This window comes from Erigeron canadensis, chromosome 9 (genome assembly GCF_010389155.1).
Source record: "Erigeron canadensis isolate Cc75 chromosome 9, C_canadensis_v1, whole genome shotgun sequence".
Classification (NCBI taxonomy): domain Eukaryota; kingdom Viridiplantae; phylum Streptophyta; class Magnoliopsida; order Asterales; family Asteraceae; genus Erigeron; species Erigeron canadensis.
Genome location: NC_057769.1, coordinates 13,559,614 through 13,579,304, shown reverse-complemented (window position 1 = coordinate 13,579,304; position 19,691 = coordinate 13,559,614). Strand labels below are relative to the sequence as shown.

The following is a 19,691-nucleotide window of genomic DNA, read 5'->3' as shown; positions in this document are numbered from 1 at the left end:
GAAAAGTTAAAGGATGAAAAATGTAATTTACTCTATATATGATGAATCGCTTTTATAAGGCATTATAGATAGATAGATTGAATGGGTAAAAGCTAATGGTTAGAGTATTTTTTTTCTAAAAGGGATTCATCATATACAAGAGTTTAAATCTTGAACTCATGGTGGATACACCTATTCATACCATAAAAATTATGGTGGATACACCTATTTATATCAAAAAAATCAATATTTTTACCAGTATAACTTTTTAGAACATGATATCGTAAAAAAACATATTTTGTAATAAATAAATTACTCTATCTATTTAATAAAAGAAATGAATATGAACAGTGTTGATTTTGTCTTTTTGTACGTCTAATATCCCATTTATATATAAAACTTTTGTGAAATATAAAACAAGAGAAAGATAACTTAAAATGGAGTTATTGAACTCTTGCTTTTTAAAAAAGAAGTTTCTTTCTTGAATACATATTTTTTTGGGTTCATGTTAGAATTTAATCATTATAATTTTAATAGTTTACTCTAAAACATCACATCATGTTAAATGTGTTGTAACTTTTAAAAACAAAAGAAAAATATAAAAGAGAGGAGATTTTCAAAGTTATTAAAAAAAATCTTGAAAAGTTAAAAAAATCATTGAATTTTGTCCTTTTAAAGGTTAAGATTATCTTAATATGATTAATGATGCTTGTCAATATAAAAATAATACGGAGTATATTTAATTAAACATTGAGATCACCGTCACCGATGTGTGGGTTCAATCTAAAAGGTTGGGTGCTTTGGGGTTTTGGGTTTTGCTCACACAAACACAAACACAAAAACAAAAACAAAAAATGATGAGACCAAAGGTATATCTGTTCGGTGACTCCATTACCGAGGAATCATTTTCCGATGGTGGCTGGGGTGCCGCTCTCGCCAACCACTTCGCTCGTACGGTACTCATTCACTATTCCATTCTTTTCTTTACTCTCAGATTGGATATCCAAATACTCCAATATATATATATATATAGAAAAGTGAATATATGCCTATGTACCTTAGAATCCTTTGCCTACTAATTTCTTAATATTTATTATATAATGATTAAATGATTGGTCCCATGTTTCTTATGAATTAAAAATGTTAAGATGTGACGAGTTTTATATATATGAATATACAATATTACAATGTGTGTGGGGGTGGGGGGATATGACCTATGATTGACAATTAAGGTTTTGAATTATGTGTAGGCCGATGTAGTGTTGAGGGGTTATAGTGGGTATAACACCAGATGGGCTATTAAAGTGTTGGATAAGGTGTTTCCGCCTGAGCTGAATGTCGGCGGTGGTCGTGCTCCACTTGCAGTGACGGTGTTCTTCGGTGCAAACGATGCGTGTCTTCCAGATAGATACGGTGCCTTTCAACATGTTCCTATCGATGAATACAAACAAAATCTTTTTTCCATTGTTTCCTATCTCAAGGTATACCTACTCTTCTTCCACCTTTTGTTTTGTCTTCATTGTCAATTTTTTGTTATGGAGATATTAGTGACTCTATCATAACTTGTACCTTATGGAATAGAAGTTTTAGATAGTAATATAGCATTCCACTTTGATTGATTAGTGTATTGTAAAGATAGTTATTTTAAAAAAAGGGTTTAAGATATAGAATAGTAAGGTACTTTTCGTTTTGTCCCAATGTAGTCAACAAACTCCAAAAAAAACCAATGTGGCCGTTGAAGCTTAAAGCTTTGTTCCCATGGTTGAATCGGTAAAATTGAATTAGGTTGTCTTTGGTTTATAATATTGATTCAAAGTAGTCACCATACTTCCATATTTTGTTCCGAAATAGTCATATACATTCATTTATGCTCTAAGTTAACTAGTGCAGCATGTGCCACGTGAGGGCCACATCGGCACCACTAAAATGATTCCTCTAAAAAAGTATTGGTAAGCTGATGTTAGTTCAAAAGTAAGAAGTTCAATGACTACAATGTTATTATTTGAGGTTCGTTTGCTACATTGCGACAAAAGTAAAAGTATGTTGCTATTTCTATATCCTAAACTCTATAAAAAGGTACACATATTGTTTTTTTCCAAAGATCACCTGAAATGGTGATGTATAGAAAGTTTGATGTTTCGTTTTACCCAAGTTTTGCGAAAGAAGCTGCCTCAAGATCACAGTTTTCTAACAATTGAGTCAATAAAGAAACTTTAACTATGGTTGCAAACAAGTGAAAACAATCACACACACAATATGTTTTTAATGTGTATTTACCTTCCATAGTGGATTTGTGAATCATGATATTTGTTCTTTTTTTTAAAAAAATAAAATTATTTTATATGTATCTTGGTGTGTGAATAAAACATTATCAAACGCGTTCTCCCATTTTTAAATCTCTTAGGAGTCTTGAAGTTATAACTTATAAGTGGTATTTACTTAAATGCACCTGTTTTTCGGTAGAACACAATATGACTTATGACTTATGAGTTCAAGCCTATGATACTAAAAGTTCATTGGTTGTCAATATGGAACTGTTCATTTTCTTGTTTGCTTTTTCTTAAATCATGATGATGGTTAGTAGAAATGATAACATTCACCGTGGATTTTATCATGTCAAACTACTGTGTCAAATTGTGGGTCTCGCTTATATGGTCACAATGGAACATTTCTTTTTCTCCATCTCATGATTGGTCAGAAAAGAAAGCCAGTTGACCATTTAAACCATGTAGCTGCGTAAAAATAATATTAAGTTAATTATGGTTGGTTGAGGTATATTGGCTAATGATTAACTTTTTGCTGTCCAAAATGGTTCAAATCAATTGTTGCTTTTTACCTTTTGCTTAATTCGATTTACTTTTTGTTTAAATTCAGAAGCGTTGGCCTTCCACTCATGTTATTCTCATCACTCCTCCTCCAATTGATGAAGCTGCACGCCTATTGTAAATCTCTATTCAAACTAAACTTGAGTATTCTTTTTATACTCTCTACATCCCAATCTAAATGTCCTTTACAAACAAGACATTAAGTTTAAGAAACCTATAATCATACTTGGAAGTGGACATCTTATTGAGACAAAGTAAAATTGAAAAATATATGGTATTTTAATTGGGATGTAGGGAATATTCCAAACTTACTGCTTTTCAAGTTTTCTATTAATATTTTTCTTGTAACGCTTAAAGGTAAGTCTTTATTATATGTCTAATCTTTCAATAAGTTAGATTTTACCTCAAATGTATTCCCTAATGCTGACTCGACCCATACTTCCTTCATATTATAAAATTTGTTGCGTTAAATTGGGAACATTGATTATCCTATTAGTCGATGTCTTTAATGCATTAATTTAATTAGTTGAATTTAAGGGATTTGCTAACCATAGATCTGGGCTATGGTTAATCTACAAGTGGAAAGTGGTAATATATATGGAAATTTTAAGTTCTCTTAGAAATAGAAATGGGGCTGCAACAAGCAAAGCTATGGTGGCTCTTCCTCTTTTCAAGGTTTTTATGAGTGTGAAAACACCTAGATTTTCTGTTGGCCAATGAATTGGATTTGCCTCGATTAGATCATTAATGGGATTCTTTGGCTAGAAAAAGGTTTAATTACATGGACCCGATGTTTTTTCAGTATCGATTTTTTCATGGATATACTATTTTAAGTATTGCTCATGTCAGCCTTCTTATGTCAGGATATGGCTCCAATAAGAGTTATTTTTGCGTTGATGGTTATTTTATTGCTGACTTTCCATGTATGTTAAGTTTAACCATATCTGTAAGGGCTATAGTTACCAGATTCCATTAATCAAATATTAAGATAACTAATTATCTTTTCTTGTCTTACAACTGATTATCTGATTCTGATTAATCATTATAGGATAGTTTCTTTAAAAACGCATTAATTAATTTCAGTTTTTGATTTAAAAATTAGGACATTTCTGAATGTGCATTTCGAAGGTGATGGTTGCAATTGCCAATTAGAATAGTAACATTCAAATATATATAATTATATTCTTATGTCCTCATGCCACTCCAAAATTAGGAGATTTGTGCATGTTTATAATGAAGAAAAGTAACTTGGGAAGAAAATGCAGACATCCATACAATGAGAATCCTTCAAATTTACCAGAACGAACAAATGAAGCTGCTGGCAATTATGCCAAAGCATGTGTCGCAGTTGCAGAAGAATGCGGAGTCCCATTTATCGATCTTTGGACACGAATGCAACAGTTTCTTGACTGGGCCAAAGCTTATTTGCGGTACTTTTGTTCATCCCTCCAGTCAAAATATGCATGCACATACACACACATGCATATTTACGTACATAAATGAAGATAGTTATTTGTGTAAATGTAGGGACGGTTTGCATCTTACTCAGAATGGAAACAAGATTGTTTTTGAGGAAATAATTGGAAAACTGGATGAAGTAGGATTGAGTCTGGAAACACTTCCAGCGCATCTACCTTATTTTAATGCGATCGATCCTAAGAATCCTCTCAAGGCTTTTGAAGAATGAAAGGATAGTCTTTTTTATTTGTGCAAAAACTGGATGAAGTAGGATTTTGTCTGGAAACACTTCCAGCCCATTTACCATATTTTAATGCAATCGATCCTAAGAATTCGCTCAAGGCTTCTGATAATGAAGGATAGTCTTTTTGATTTGTGCATCATGTGTCACTAAGTATGTTCTTTGTACTCAGCAATATTTTGCTGCAAGCTGTATGCCTGAATCTGATCATGATTTTCTTCATTCTATCATCATTCTGGTCTATCGAGCCAGAAACAATGTGGTTATGAAATTCCTATAACAACATTCTGATTTTGCTTTTTGGATATAACATGGATTTTATTTACTTCTTTTTGAATAAAATAATCTGTTGTATCTCAGGTTAAAATTCATATTTACGTTTATGACTTATTAACTTCTATCAATAAGCCCGACGCTAAATCCGGGCTGTTAGCATGTTTTTACCTTCTTGGATTATCTTTCTAAGTGAAACAATCTTTTCGTAATTTCGGGTAAAGATTCATATGTATCTGCATTTGTATTATACTAGTAACGATACACGGCTTACTAACCTTGCTTGAGCGAATAGTGGTTGAGTGAATGATGGTTGGCTGTCTGGCTCCAGGCTTAGCCTGGCTATCATTTTGGGTATATCTCGTGTGAAACGTTGACCAAACATCTTAGAATTAAACTACCACCAGCTGGCATCAGGAAGGTAGGGCAAGGAGGGTGCTAGAGCCTAAGACCCAAATTGTGTAGGGGTCAAAAATATAGGTTTTGTAACTTTAGGTTACAATATCTTTTATTACTTTAAGACTAAGTTAAAAATTTATAGCAAAACAAGTAATTGATCACCAAAGATATGTAATTCATAAACATCCAAAAATCAGGTTAAATTTTTATAATTTTCGAGTCTATATTTTAATTTTGCTTTGGGCCCAATTTTGCTGGCATTTTCAAAGACGGCCTTGATTACCACCAAGGAGCATCAAAATAACAATTTGAAGATTATTAGTTCAATTCTCTTAGAGAATGTATACAAGACTATTCGACACATTTTATGGAGCTATTTGAAGTTTTAAACTAATTATAAAGCTCCAAAAACAGAAAATTGGTTTAGGTTGTACAATACCATCCATAGTAGAGCTGGCAATTTCCGACACAGACCTGTTAGCACAACACAACACGACCTGGCTTTTTCGTGTTTCGTGTTTGGCCTTAACGTGTTTCATGTCTTAACAGGTCCAGACCTGTTAAGACACGATATGACACGATAACACACGATAAGACAAGTAGCATATATATGGATATGTTAAAGACACATTAAAGACCTGTTAAAGACACGTTAAAGACCTGTTAAAGACACGATAAGACACGTTAAGACACGATAAGATACGTTATCAGGTCCTTTAACAGGTCTCTTATCGTGTAACTTTTAACAAGTCTCTTAACAGGTCCCTTATCGTGTAACCTGTTAAAAATCGTGTCGTGTTCGTGTTCGTGTCCATTATTTTGCACTTATTTTTTTAACTAAACAAGATTATATAGTTAACAATAATAATCTTATATCTTTAGAAGGTTTATAGAATTGTATCCTACTTATGATAGTAACGATATAACCATAAAATAGGGTTAGAATTATAGCTAGGACAAAACATAAGAAAGAGAACAAACTACGAGATAATTGTCTATGGTTTTTGTACCCATTATCTTTGTTTGCTATAATAATTTTGATGCAACCACATTAATTGTTTGTAATTTTTACTTGGTTCTCACCACGACCTGGTCATATCATCAAAAACAAATGCTATCCCTGACATCATTTATAAAATGACACAAAAGATGGGTAATGCCGGCCAAATGATTAGCAAGATGAGAAGTGAGACGAAATGAAATGCAAAATCTACTCCAAAAACGACGGCCGTGGTCAATGAAATCTGAGAACTAGTTACGAATAATAGAACAATGCATGTCGCCTATAATAAATCATATTATAAAATATGAGTATTAAAAGAAACAGAAAATCATAACATCCTAGAAAATGCATATATAATACACCAAAACTTTGTTTTTTTGGAAGTTTGGGCTTGTCTTTTTGATATCACCAATTAAAAGAAAACCAACTTCATTTCAAATTCTAATTGGTGTCATTCTCTACCAGTCAAATCAGACATGCTGCTAATACAGTTTAACCAGATCCATCAAGACTTATTCTCTATTACAGGCATAATGTTAACCAATTTACAAGAAAATAGGTGGTATAGAGATAGGTTAGAGTTGGCAATCACAACTCATTTACCTTCGGTTTCAAGCTATAGGTTAACACTTATGGTCAGAAACAGATGTCTAGGGGAGCCGAATAAAAATTTGACTTTGGACAAAACATATAGATAAAAATAGTTAAATAGAGTTTTATAGAGATTGTGGGGGGTCATGGCCAACCTTCAACTCCACGTGGCTCCATGCCTCGACGTGTGAAAGCATGGGAAGCGAATAGTATCACACTGCTAATGGGTCAAATATAGGTTAACTCAAGTGTAGTTAAATGCATCCTCCTCGCTTCATAAAAAATGTAAGCAAACTATTACACATTTGTACTAGTCATATTTTATTGCTCGTATAAAAGAGGACAAACCCATGAAAAAAAAGCCAACCTCCAGTTTCCAGGTGAAGCCAAGCGAAAATGATCTATTATGAGCAACATATAGATGCTACCTGTCACTTAACATGTCTCGCCCATCCACGTTGTTACTATTTTTGATGACAAGATAAATAAATTATACAGGATTGATATATTTAAGGAAAAAAATAACCAAAAGTTTGGTGGTCAACCAATCTGACCCGACGGTCTAACACGTAGAATCCTTTAACCATATTAACCGAAATCTGTTACAAAAGCAGTGCATAGTTTCACGTTCTATAATAATTTAAAGCCGGCAAAACAGAACTTTAGATAGCTACATGTAGACACTGCAACCAAACAACTCATTCACTAAAGTTCAAAGCTGCAAATATATACTAGCTAGAAAAAACTCAAGTAGACAAAATATCTGAAATTTCCAAAAGCTCTGCTTCTCTTACTTTTCACATAACATGAATTGGCCCATCTCTTTTACCAAAATATAACTAGATACCGAACATTCTATGCAGGCTTAATCTTAAAAAACAATGGAGATAGAGAAAGTAAAGAGTTGTGGAAAGGGAAGGAGAAGAACACCAAGCGGGAACTCAATTAGAAGCCAGAGTTGGAGCTTTGAAGAAGTGTTTGTGACTGCAAATCATAGTAGAAGCAGCAGTCATGCTGAGGAAGACGAAGAAGCTCTGAAAATGGCAGCTATAGAGAGGCAACAACGTGAAGGCAAAAAGAAGGCAGGATACAAGCAGGTTGATCTCATGAACGAGAATCAATGTATTATTAACAAATTATTTCATGTTCCTGTGGAAGGTAATGGAAAGTTCTTGAAGAAGATCAGAAACCGATATGATATGTAAGTTCATACTAACTCTGTTCAATACAGTAAATCTATACTGGTCGTTTATAATTTCCCTTTTTACCATCTAATCTCACCGAGAAGTGTTTTAATGGAAGAGTTACTGAGCCTCAACATGTTTGGGAAGTAATTCAAACTATGATCTTGTATCTGAAAATAAGATTGAGCATGGTAAGGTTGGGACGGGATAATTATTGCAAAACAATTTCGAATGTCTTTTAAAATTTACATTTTAATTTTGTTTAATTATTGTCCTGTGTTATTCACTAGAATTCAATATAGAAGACCAATAGTTTTAACCTTCAAATCACATCCCAAGACAATCACAAATGACACATCTATGTGGGATATGTTGTTGATTACTGCTTTCTAGATTGAAAATGTAATAACTAATGTTCCATATTCATGAATAGTCTTTTATAAAGAAAATCTATCTTCAAAATAACATTCTTTACTTCTTAAATATGTTCTGGCTAACATGTGTATGACGCGTGTAGAAAAGTAGAGAAAACTATATACTATTTATAACTCAAAGTGGTTACCTTTTTACGTTGATTACAGGGCTAAGGCTAATCTGCCAACAATAGAAGTGAGATATGAACATTTGAGCATAGAAGCTGATTGTTTTATTGGTGAGAGGGCTCTACCAACCTTGACGAATACTATCCGCAACATAGTTGGCTCAGCTTTGACTTCACTTGGCATTAGATTGTCTACAAGTACAAAACTAATGGTTCTTCATGATGCTTCTGGAATCATTAAGCCTTCAAGGTAACAACAATTAATTAGCATGCCTGAATATTAGATGTGGCACAACGGGTGGGTTGGGTAACCTGTTAAAATTGTACTTGGTACAATATTTTGGGTCAGTTGAGGCGACCTGGAAACTTTTTTGGCGTGTTCTTTTTAAGAGACTTTATTTAGAATTGATGTGTTTAATATGATTAAGAAAGCTGTATTATTTTAATGCTAATCTAATATTTCAATAACACGATTTAGAAGGTTAGATGTCCTTTAAATACCTTTTGGGTAACTTTTGGCCAGTTGACCCATTTCCATTTCATGAACTTTGAATTCACACATTTGATCATTAAGAGTCAAAAGCCAAAACTAGTTTAACCTCAATTGAGTTAAAATGGTCTCCATTACTCAGGTGATTAATTGCAAAAAAGTTCAAAAAGAGCAACGTAGTCGGGACATATTTTCTTGTAGGAAAGTAATCAAAGTATAGACATCATAGTGTTTCTTCTCAGTCAAAAATAAAACAATTCAACGTTAAATACCTTTCGCTTAAGTAACTAGTCTTCATGGGCCACCTAAGCACCATTTTGAGAGAAAAAATTCAAACACCACATAACTCGCAGGCTCCTTCATGCCGTCCTATGCGACAAACACATTCTGTTACCTCCTTTGCAGAGTCCTCTTCACTTACTCATAATCGAAAGACAAATTAATTCAACCATGAAATAATCAGGTTTAAACTTGTATATCATCAACCTATTAGCTGAAATCAGTAAACGTTCATTCGCCTTTAGATATCCATTCTCTCTTAGTAGAGGCTACTCAGAACTTATTTCCTTAATAGGATGACCTTACTATTGGGCCCGCCATCCTCTGGAAAGACAACACTCCTACAGGCATTGGCTGGAAAGTCAGACTCTAGTTTAAAGGTTAGTCTACTTGTATATCATAATCATACATGGTTTAACTTATGATCAGAATAAAATGTACAAAACAAAGCATGTGAATTCATGTAAACAATTCTTGATAAAATTTGATGTACAGGTTGAAGGTAAAGTAACATACAATGGACATACACTAAAAGAATTTGTGCCACAGAGGACATCTTCATACGTTAGTCAACATGATGTTCATGTAGCAGAATTGACGGTTAAAGAAACTCTTGACTTTTCTGCAAGGTGCCAAGGAACGGGATCTCACAATGGTAATTGATAAATTTTTTTCTTATTTAACAATCAAATGCGGACTACCAAACTTCTTTTACTTATTCCAGAGGTAATGCTTACTGAGCTTACAAGACTAGAGAAGTCAGCTGGTATAACTCCAGAGCCTGACGTTGAGCTTTTTATGAAGGTAGAGCAGTGATTTAAAATTATAGCTCGTGAAATTAATCTATTTGAACTATTAAGTTATGTTTAGTACATTCAACTCTCGTTTACTTCATCTTACCCTTTATCTTATGTTCTTTTATTTTTGGTAATTCCCAATTAATATACTCCTCGGTTCAGGCTATTGCTACTGAAGGAGCTGATGGCAACTTGATAACCGACTACATTCTTAAGGTATGTTGGCAAAAAATTAATCGTAACTATCAAAGGTAATGGCGCAAAAAAAAAAAAAAAAAAAAAAAAGAAAGAAAAGAATACGCAACGTTAAAAGTTAAACTGGAATTGACCATATAGATAATCAGTTGACTAAAGCAGAGAATATAATAGAATTAGTGATAGTATAGCAACTTCTACCTGTTTTGTGGAATCTGATTATTATGAAAGCGAATAATAAAATTAATATGCTAGATTTTAATATTACTAAATTGACCAAAGCTCTAGGTTCAGATACATAGTATCTTCAGAAAAAGCTCATATATAAACTGTCCATACAAATTTATCCTCATGTTAATGTTTGACCATCCTGTAACTATACAACCAGATATTGGGACTTGATGTATGCCGAGACACTATTATTGGGAATGAAATGATTAGAGGAATATCCGGAGGACAGAAAAAACGTGTCACAACAGGTTCAACCTCTTGTTCTCTTTAGCACACTAAACAAGCACTGCAATACTGGCGTTAACGTTTTTATGAAGTTTTCAAATATTATAGACGTTTAAAGTATGTTTAAACTTATACTTATGAAAGGGTACAGAAATACAACTCTATTTGACCGCTTTTAATAATAGAAAAATGTGTTAACGTGTATAACCATACATAAGCATATATTGGCAACATTTCCATGAAAAGATCACTGTTTACTCTTTTCTCACTATATTCTTAGCAATGGTGCTCTCTATAAACCAAAATTTTTATGGGTTACTTGATAGCGGAGATGATAGTGGGACCTACAAAAACACTATTCATGGATGACATATCAACTGGGCTAGACAGTTCAACAACATTTCAAATAGTAAAGTGTTTGCAGCAGATAGCGCACCTGACAGAAGCCACCATCTTAATGTCTCTACTCCAACCATCCCCCGAGACCTTTGAACTCTTTGATGACATCATCCTCTTATCACAAGGCCAAATCGTTTATCAGGGCCCACGAGATCATGTTCTTGAGTTTTTTGAAAGCTGTGGATTCAGATGTCCGGAAAGAAAGGGGCATGCTGACTTTCTTCAAGAGGTAACCATTGTTAACTATGAATACAAACATGTTCAATGTTAGTTCCAAAAATCTGTTAGAATCATCAATTCTGAACCAAAAAAGTAAGAATAATAGACAAAAAGGAAACTGACAGTTATACATGCATTTTTTTCATGGCTAAGAGAAATATTTAATGATCAAAGGTGACCTCAAAGAAGGATCAGGAACAATATTGGGCAGATAGAAGTATAGCATACACGTATATTTCCGTATCTCAGTTTTCTGAGTTATTCAAAAAATTTCATGTGGGTCAATGTCTACAAGACGAGTTATCAGTACCGTTCAACAAAGCCACGAGCCATAAATCCGCTCTAGTGTTAAAGAGATACTTGGTCCCAAAGAAAGAATTGTTTAAGGCCTCTTTCCAAAAAGAATGCTTATTAATGAAGAGAAATTCAGTTGTGTACATTGCAAAGATGGTACAGAGCACAATTGTAGCATTTATTGGAGCAACAGTATTCTTGAAGACTAATATGCACACCAAAAATGAAGAGGATGGAGCATTATATGTTGGTGCTCTTTTGTTTGGTTTGATCACTAACACCTTCAATGCTTTTGCTGAACTCCCAATGGTCATAGAGAGACTTCCTGTTATTTATAAGCAGAGGGACCTCCTTTACCACCCACCATGGGCATATACTATTCCGACTTTCCTCCTTGGCATACCAATTTCTATGATTGAATCTACTGTGTGGACAGTCGTAACATACAACATAACGGGATTTGCCCCTGAAGTAAGCAGGTACGTTACTTATCAGGATTTTTTTTTTTTTTTGTACGTTTACATTTCTTTTCACAGTTTCAGGTAGATGGAAATGAAAAATATAATACACAATGAGTTTTTTCAGAAACGGCTGAAACTTAGTATAGGTAGAAACAGCCCATCCAGGTTCCCACAAACACGATCACTTTTTTTGGTCCATAATTTTTATACAAATCACGTATTTTTTTTAAACAACGAGTTAGTAGTTAGCAGTTAGCATTTGAGACACCACAGTGACATCCACAATGAGTTAATACAAATCATGTATTAATATTTATAAACAGAAAGTTATTAGAATAATAATGTAAATGTTTGAATAAATCTTCTTTTAAGAGGTTGTATGCATCAAAAACAGATAGTGGGTGATTTCATCCCATTTGACCAAATTCCCGTTTAGGTAAATTTATTGATTTCTCTTGTTTGACATGAAACACAACCCAAAAGAACCCATTTATAAGTAGATGCGTCAAGATGCTCAAGTCTAATTAAATCTTTCTTTCCTAAGTATACGATCTGCTTGGTATACTACAATATCATTCTGGCTTGTTATGGGAATAAAAAAAGATTGAGCTATACCATTAATATAGATTCAATTATTCAAACATTTTCTTTCCAGTTATCATACTTTTGCTGCTCGAGCATAATAGTTTGCAGCTTTCCAGACTCCAGACACTAGTTTTCATCGTTAATGAATCATCAATATATTTGTTGTTCTAAAAATAATATCATCAAAATATTGTTTGTTCTTACAACTGGCATATTTAATTTACGTGCAATTTCATAACTCAGGTTTTTCAAGCAATTCCTGCTGACATTTCTGATCCAACAAATGGCTGGGGGACTATTCAGGTTCATTGCATCAGTATGCAGGACCATGACAATTGCAAATACCGGTGGAGTTCTTATCGCAGAACTAGCTTTCCTTGTGGGTGGTTTCATCCTTCCTAAAGGTTTGCTCCAATACAAATAGCCTATTAGCCTATTATATCAATTTTACGGTAAATGGATATAAATACCCTTGTGATGTACATCACTACATTCACAGCGAGTCTTTTGACTCAGAAGTACGCGACCTAACCGGGGTATCCCCGCGACCATTTCCGAACCCTGACCCTGGCCACCCTCAAGATGTTTATCTAGGGAGGTTCACTCAAATTGGTCAAAGCATAACAAATAACAGGTACAGGTCTATGATCGCCCAATGTCTATTTTTAATACCCACAACCACCTAAATAGTGTTCGTGGGTCGACTGAAACTATTTTGGGAATAATGATTCTTTTAGGGATCCAGAGGCACATTTATAGTTACACATATGATTGATAAAGTTGTAATTATATAATTCAAAATTTGGTTATGACTTAATAGGTCAAATACCAAAGTGGTGGGGATGGGCTTATTGGGTTTCACCTTTCAGCTACGGATTCAATGCCTTAACTGTAAATGAGATGTTCGCGCCAAGATGGATGAACAGATTGGTATGTATTTTGTTAAATGTTAATAATACCAATCCTATATATAAGGTCATAATGTAACTACGATTACCTCTGAATTCAGGCCTCTGATAATGCTACTGAACTCGGTGTAGCTGTGTTAAGGATGATTGATGTCCCTCCAAATAGGAACATGTTTTGGATTGGAGCAGGAGTTCTTCTTGGTTTTGCAATTCTTTTCAACTTTCTTTTCACTTTGGCTCTCACATACTTAACCCGTAAGTTCCACTACAAACTTTACCACCAGTGGCAAATTTGACCCGATTTGAGGTATCTTCTATCTAACAGGCAAAATGGGAAAATTAAACACAAAGAATACTAGTTAAAAAGGATTCATATCGGTCATGTTATAAGTACCTTAACTTGTTCTAGAATAACATTATAATTCGTTTTTCACGATGAAATCTTACTTCAAAAATTAATTGTTCATTACAGGTTGGACTAAATAGTGTTTTGAGTTTGGATTCTAAGTTACATGTATTGATATTTCACCAAATCTGCCTGTCATTTTGCCACCTCTAAATTTTAATGCTAAGATGAATATTTGGTTGACCTATGTTTGCATTTCTTATATTAAAGCACTCGGAAAGACACAAGCAATTATATCTAAAGACATCCTCAAGGAGATGAAAGCCAATCATGCAAAATCTAAAGAACTGTCACGTAAGAACTATTGTAATGTAGTAATTTAGTTAAGAAACTTCTTTTTTTCATCTTAATTGCTAAGTTTTTGTTTTAGAAGGAAACGCAGAAATCCAAAATACGAGCGAACAACTAAATGCAAATGAACAAGGAATGCAAGAAAACTCAAGTTTAGAAGCCATCAATCGTGTTGCTTTAAACAAAGGAATGGTTCTTCCATTTACCCCACTTTCCATGTCTTTCAGCAAAGTTAATTACTCTGTAGATATGCCCGAAGTAAGAACTGCTTTTACGCATCTTCTCATTATGTTGTGTATTCATGATTTTATACTCAAAATTTTGTTACGAAATGTTTTAACCTGGGTTGATAGGAAATGATAGAACAAGGAGTCAAAAAGGTCAAACTTCAGTTACTCCGGGATATCACCGGTGTATTTAGGCCCGGTGTTCTGACAGCGTTAATGGGAGTAAGTGGAGCTGGAAAAACAACATTGATGGATGTATTAGCAGGAAGAAAAACTGGTGGTTTAATTGAAGGAGATATAAAAATATCAGGATTTCCTAAGAAACAAGAAACTTTTGCGAGGGTTTCAGGATATTGTGAGCAAAATGACATCCACTCGCCTCAAGTCACTGTCCATGAATCTCTAACTTTCTCAGCTTTCCTTCGTCTACCTAAGGAAGTTACCACAGAAGTAAAAATGGTAAATTATATAAAGACATTGTTTCTCAAAGTAAATTATTAACCGGTTCACTACTATCATTAGGTAACCAAATTTGATACAATTTTCATGTAGGGAAACGATCTCTATTTTGCACATAAAAAACAGGAAATGTGTAAAGAATAACAGTCAAAATGATAACATGTCAGTAAGTTTGACCATGTTCAGTTTTATCCAACAATTATGACTCCACATCCACTTCCAAGAGATCTGAAAATGGTTTACCTTTTTATGGGCAAAAACAAAGATGGTTTTCCAAACGACCAAAGTTGGTTACCACTGTATGCAATAACTAATATAACTATAATACTGCCTTTTTGGTTTATGCAGCTTTTTGTGGATGAAGTTATGGATCTAGTGGAACTAAACGACCTTAAAGACTCAATTGTAGGGATTCCAGGTGTTAGTGGTTTATCAACTCAGCAGAGAAAGAGACTGACGATTGCAGTAGAGCTTGTTGCTAATCCTGCAATAATATTTATGGATGAACCAACGTCGGGGCTTGATGCAAGGGCAGCAGCAATTGTAATGAGGACAGTAAGGAATACGGTGGACACAGGAAGAACCGTGGTTTGCACAATTCACCAGCCTGGCATTCATATTTTCGAAGCTTTTGATGAGGTAAGTTTAGAAAAGGGTTTAGTTAATAATGGATTGATTCAGGGTATGTATTATCCGTAATGGGTCAAGCAGATAGAACTTAAAGGAACACATCAAGCACATGTTATATCCGTAATTTTGGTATATATTGCATATCAGCTCCTACTGCTGAAAAGAGGAGGACAAGTAATATACTCAGGACCCTTGGGCCAAAATTCAGTAAAAGTAATCAACTACTTTGAGGTATTGTAATCATTTGATCCCTATTCAAGTTTAAAGTATCATATATTACTTTAACCATGTAAAATGATCAGAAAATTCCTGGCGTTCCGAAAATGAAAGCCCTGTGCAATCCAGCAACATGGATGCTGGAAGTGAGTTCAGAAGCTGCAGAATTCCAGCTTGGAATTGATTTCTCAGAGCACTACAAATCATCACTCTTATATAAGTAAGTGAATATTAGAAGTAGCTGCACCTACCAATTACTAATTATCTCAAAGAGAGGCAATTCGAACATAATAGTGGGTGAACGGGTCAAGTTAGGTTAGATATTTCTGTTACAGAGAATAAGTGTCAACCTCAAAATATTTACTAAAATAGAAACAGGCTGAATGGGTCCAACGTATGTAAAAAGTCGCCAAAAGTGTATTCCAAAAACAAAAATCCTCCTAACTCATATGCAGCATTCATCAACAAAATAGATGAGTAATGTGCCGGGTATGGCCCTAGCAACAGATTTCACACATCTTGTATAAAAGCTTACAGAAAAGCACCAGATAATTTTGTGATCCTGCCAGCAGCCCAAAACAATTTTGTGACCCATTGTTCCCGTTCTATCTCGAAAAATACAAAATTAACATCATAACTTTTAAGCAGAAGAAATGCGGGTCTGGTGAAAGAGTTAAGCATGCCTCCTTCAGGGGCTAAAGACATGACTTTCAAAACTATGTATTCACAGTCCATGTGGGGCCAGTTCAAGTGTTGTATGCAGAAACAATGGTGGCGGTATTGGAGAACCCCAGATTATAACCTAGTAAGATTTTTCTTTGCCTTGGTTACTGCTCTCTTGCTGGGGACAATCTTTTGGAAAGTTGGCACAAAAAGGTAATTTCGCAGAATTTCTAGAACCCAAGTCTTACACAGACACATTAACGAAAAAAACTTAAATATGTTTTCACACTATTACAGGAGTAACAGTACTGATTTGACTACTATGATTGGTGCAATGTACGTTGCTGTGATGTTTGCTGGATTTAACAATTGTGTAACAATACTTCCAGTTGCCTCTTTTGAAAGAACAGTGTTTTATCGAGAACGGGCTGCTGGGATGTACTCTTCCTTATCATACGCCATGGCTCAGGTTAGATAAACCTTTTTGTCCTCTAGCATAAAGCAATCCTCTCTAAATCTGACACTAGAGGTGGCAAACTAGATGGATCGGTCAGGTTATGTAATAAATCAAAAGATGGTTTGGGTTGAAGAGAGATATGTTTTACTGTTTTAGTAAGGGGCTAAGGGCCAGGCTGGGTACAGCTGCTAGCACTACTTTGCCCATTTACTGTGCAAATAATGACTACAAAAACAATAATTTAACAACTTACAGCAATAATATATATTTTTTACGATTGAGGAGATTGCGAGCTTTTTAATAAGACCTTTGACACTTTGAGCATGTTCCCTGTGGAGCAAAATTTTTGCACTTCCACGTTGGGATTAAAAACAATCTGTTGTAAGTAAATGGGTCGAAGTTGCAAACTCTCCTTAAATGTACTCCTTGTTAACAGTAAGCATGTAAAATATTGTCCACCTTTTACATGATAAACATATGCTAAAGTTTTCAGCTTACTAATGATATATGTACCTTTCGTGATACTACTTGTCACGTTCAGGTACTTGTCGAGATACCTTTTGTGCTTGTTCAAACCATGTACTATACTCTTATAGTATATGCCATGGTAAGCTTCGAATGGACTGTGGCCAAATTCTTCTGGTTCTTCTTCATCAGCTTCTTTACATTTCTATACTTCACATACTACGGGCTGATGATAGTATCAATCACCCCGAACCACCAAGCTGCGTCCATCTTTGCAGCTGCAATTAACGTGCTCTTTAATCTCTTCTCTGGATTCTTCATCCCACGACCGGTAACATTTCTTAAATTTTATCTACTTTTAATTCTACTTCTCTCAAGTCTTTACTAGCATTAAAGTCTAGGGTGTGCAAAACTCAGCCCTAACGACATAAACAACCGAACTGGGCCAGTTTCAGATCTAGCTATACTCAGTTTGGTTCTCGCTTCGGTTATATAGTATACCAGAAACAACTCGTCAGTTTTAATGAGATATATTTTCAAATACAAAAAATCATCTAAAATTAATTAAAATATTTTCCAACTTAAGAAAAAGTAGAGTGTGTATTCAGTTCACAGTCTGGTTTATCGGTATAGAATCCTGAGCACCCTATATTACACTCTCATTTACCAACATTTATAATAATTCTCCTATCTGATATTACAGAAAATCCCGAAATGGTGGATGTGGTACTACTGGATTTGCCCACTACAATGGACAATTCAGGGACTAATCATTTCACAATACGGTGATTTGGACGAAACCATTAAGGTGCCTGGGATGTCGGATGACCCAAAAATTAAATGGTTTGTTGAAAGCTACTTCGGATATAACACGGATGGTATCGGATCAGTCGCTACGATTATAGTTGTTTTCACAGTCTTTTTTGCATTAATGTATGCATATTGTTTACGCAAACTGAATTTTCAAATCAGATAGACATAAACCGAACTTCTAATTAGAAGTTACTTGAAAATGAACAAGTGGATTGTGTTATGTAACAAAGAATATTACGTTTTTAAGTCGACCTGCATGCGTCTACTACTGATCGTTCTTTCTTTCAGCTCACTCGGATAACTTTGTTATGATGAAAGTATTTGTTATGACACGCATAACAGTTTTCCGTCTACCAAGTATTCAGTATATATAACATATAAGTAAATATTATAATATTTGTTAACTAATTACACAGCTAAATCCCTAATACTTTATTTACGAATCATTACACTAAAATAAAACCTAATGGATGGTTAATTGAAACAAGCAACAAGTACTGGTGAAACACACACACACACACACACACATATATATATATAATGATTGATTGATTGAGTACATAATCAAACAATTATTATAAATTTATAATCAAATAATAATAATAATAATAAAATTAAGAGAAATGCACCTTAAGCAATGTTCCAACAGGATTCCGTTTTTTCCCGGTGATTTCGTTTCAAACTCCGGTATGTTGTTCTTTTCAGTCACCGTTTTTGTTAATTATATTATTTTCTTATCTAATTTTCGGACATGTTATATACTCTCCCGATATTTTGGGTCGATTTAAGTCCGAACCGAAAAACCGGTCCGAAACCGACACCGAAAAAACCGAAATCGAAAAAAACCGAAACTCGAAAAAACCGAAAACATAAAAACCGAAGTGTAACGGTTCCGTTACGGTTTTCAATATTCATTACCCGCGGTTAACCGAACTGAACCGAATTTTGATATATATCTACATATAATTATATATATGTACATTTACACATATATGTATTACATGAATACATCATTTACATATTTTTTTAGCTAATTTTTGGTAATTGTTGTCTAAAATATTAACAATTTAATAACTCTTTCACAATCTATGATTAGTTTTGAATATTTTAAGTAATTTTTTTATATACATACTCTTTTTATTAAAAGTTGTTAACTTTGTTTAAGATACTAATCAAAAATATTTGTAATATCATATAAAAGACATTTTAAATAGTAAATCATGATTCCTTAAATATAAACTAGCATTGCATAAATATAACGTTACAAAAAAGTAATTCACAATTAGATGTAATATATATTTATTTATAAAACAAAATATTAATGTAGTTAAATAACTATTATATATAGAAAAATTAATTAATGCAATGTAAATTGACTATTATAATTGAAAACTTAAACGTTATAAACATAACTTTAATAAATGGTTAACCGAAATTAACCGAATTTTTCGGGTAACCGATTTGCGGTTAACCGAACCAAACGGTTC

The 19,691-nt window shown here is 33.9% G+C and overlaps 2 protein-coding genes and 1 long non-coding RNA gene across 3 annotated transcripts; 2 read left to right on the top strand and 1 right to left on the bottom strand.

The window, feature by feature from the left end:
* The first annotated feature begins 743 nt into the window (after window positions 1-743).
* LOC122582453 (GDSL esterase/lipase At5g45920) lies at window positions 744-4,862 on the top strand. The gene is made up of 5 exons (XM_043754844.1): window positions 744-935; window positions 1,230-1,460; window positions 2,854-2,921; window positions 4,070-4,234; window positions 4,332-4,862. Exons 1-5 carry the CDS (start codon window positions 834-836, stop codon window positions 4,489-4,491), a joined length of 726 nt encoding a protein of 241 aa, XP_043610779.1. The 5' UTR covers window positions 744-833; the 3' UTR covers window positions 4,492-4,862.
* A 1,933-nt stretch (window positions 4,863-6,795) lies between these two features.
* Window positions 6,796-8,639, bottom strand: LOC122582734. Its single transcript, XR_006321236.1, has 3 exons — window positions 8,625-8,639; window positions 7,137-7,918; window positions 6,796-7,041 (listed from the first exon to the last, which is right to left on the bottom strand). It is a non-coding gene; the product is annotated as an uncharacterized LOC122582734 (long non-coding RNA).
* Window positions 8,640-9,559: 920 nt separating this feature from the next.
* Window positions 9,560-18,407, top strand: LOC122583250 (ABC transporter G family member 29-like). Its single transcript, XM_043755674.1, has 20 exons — window positions 9,560-9,643; window positions 9,759-9,918; window positions 9,988-10,067; window positions 10,223-10,276; window positions 10,644-10,734; window positions 11,038-11,339; window positions 11,504-12,102; window positions 12,913-13,073; window positions 13,490-13,599; window positions 13,679-13,832; window positions 14,194-14,277; window positions 14,435-14,532; window positions 14,628-14,960; window positions 15,309-15,599; window positions 15,738-15,821; window positions 15,893-16,026; window positions 16,455-16,682; window positions 16,767-16,938; window positions 17,468-17,722; window positions 18,095-18,407. Exons 1-20 carry the CDS (start codon window positions 9,560-9,562, stop codon window positions 18,365-18,367), a joined length of 3,747 nt encoding a protein of 1,248 aa, XP_043611609.1. The 3' UTR covers window positions 18,368-18,407.
* The last annotated feature ends 1,284 nt before the right edge of the window (window positions 18,408-19,691 follow it).

Bases quoted from the DNA above. Each gene is read 5' to 3' on its own strand.
- LOC122583250 (XM_043755674.1), top strand. From the start codon at position 9,560: ATGACCTTACTATTGGGCCCGCCATCCTCTGGAAAGACAACACTCCTA. The intron at 16,027-16,454 runs GTAAGTGAATAT...ACTTTTAAGCAG, and splicing joins AAATCATCACTCTTATATAA to AAGAAATGCGGGTCTGGTGA. The intron at 16,683-16,766 runs GTAATTTCGCAG...ACACTATTACAG, and splicing joins TGGAAAGTTGGCACAAAAAG to GAGTAACAGTACTGATTTGA.
- LOC122582453 (XM_043754844.1), top strand. From the start codon at position 834: ATGATGAGACCAAAGGTATATCTGTTCGGTGACTCCATTACCGAGGAA. The intron at 1,461-2,853 runs GTATACCTACTC...GTTTAAATTCAG, and splicing joins CCATTGTTTCCTATCTCAAG to AAGCGTTGGCCTTCCACTCA. The intron at 2,922-4,069 runs GTAAATCTCTAT...AAGAAAATGCAG, and splicing joins GATGAAGCTGCACGCCTATT to ACATCCATACAATGAGAATC.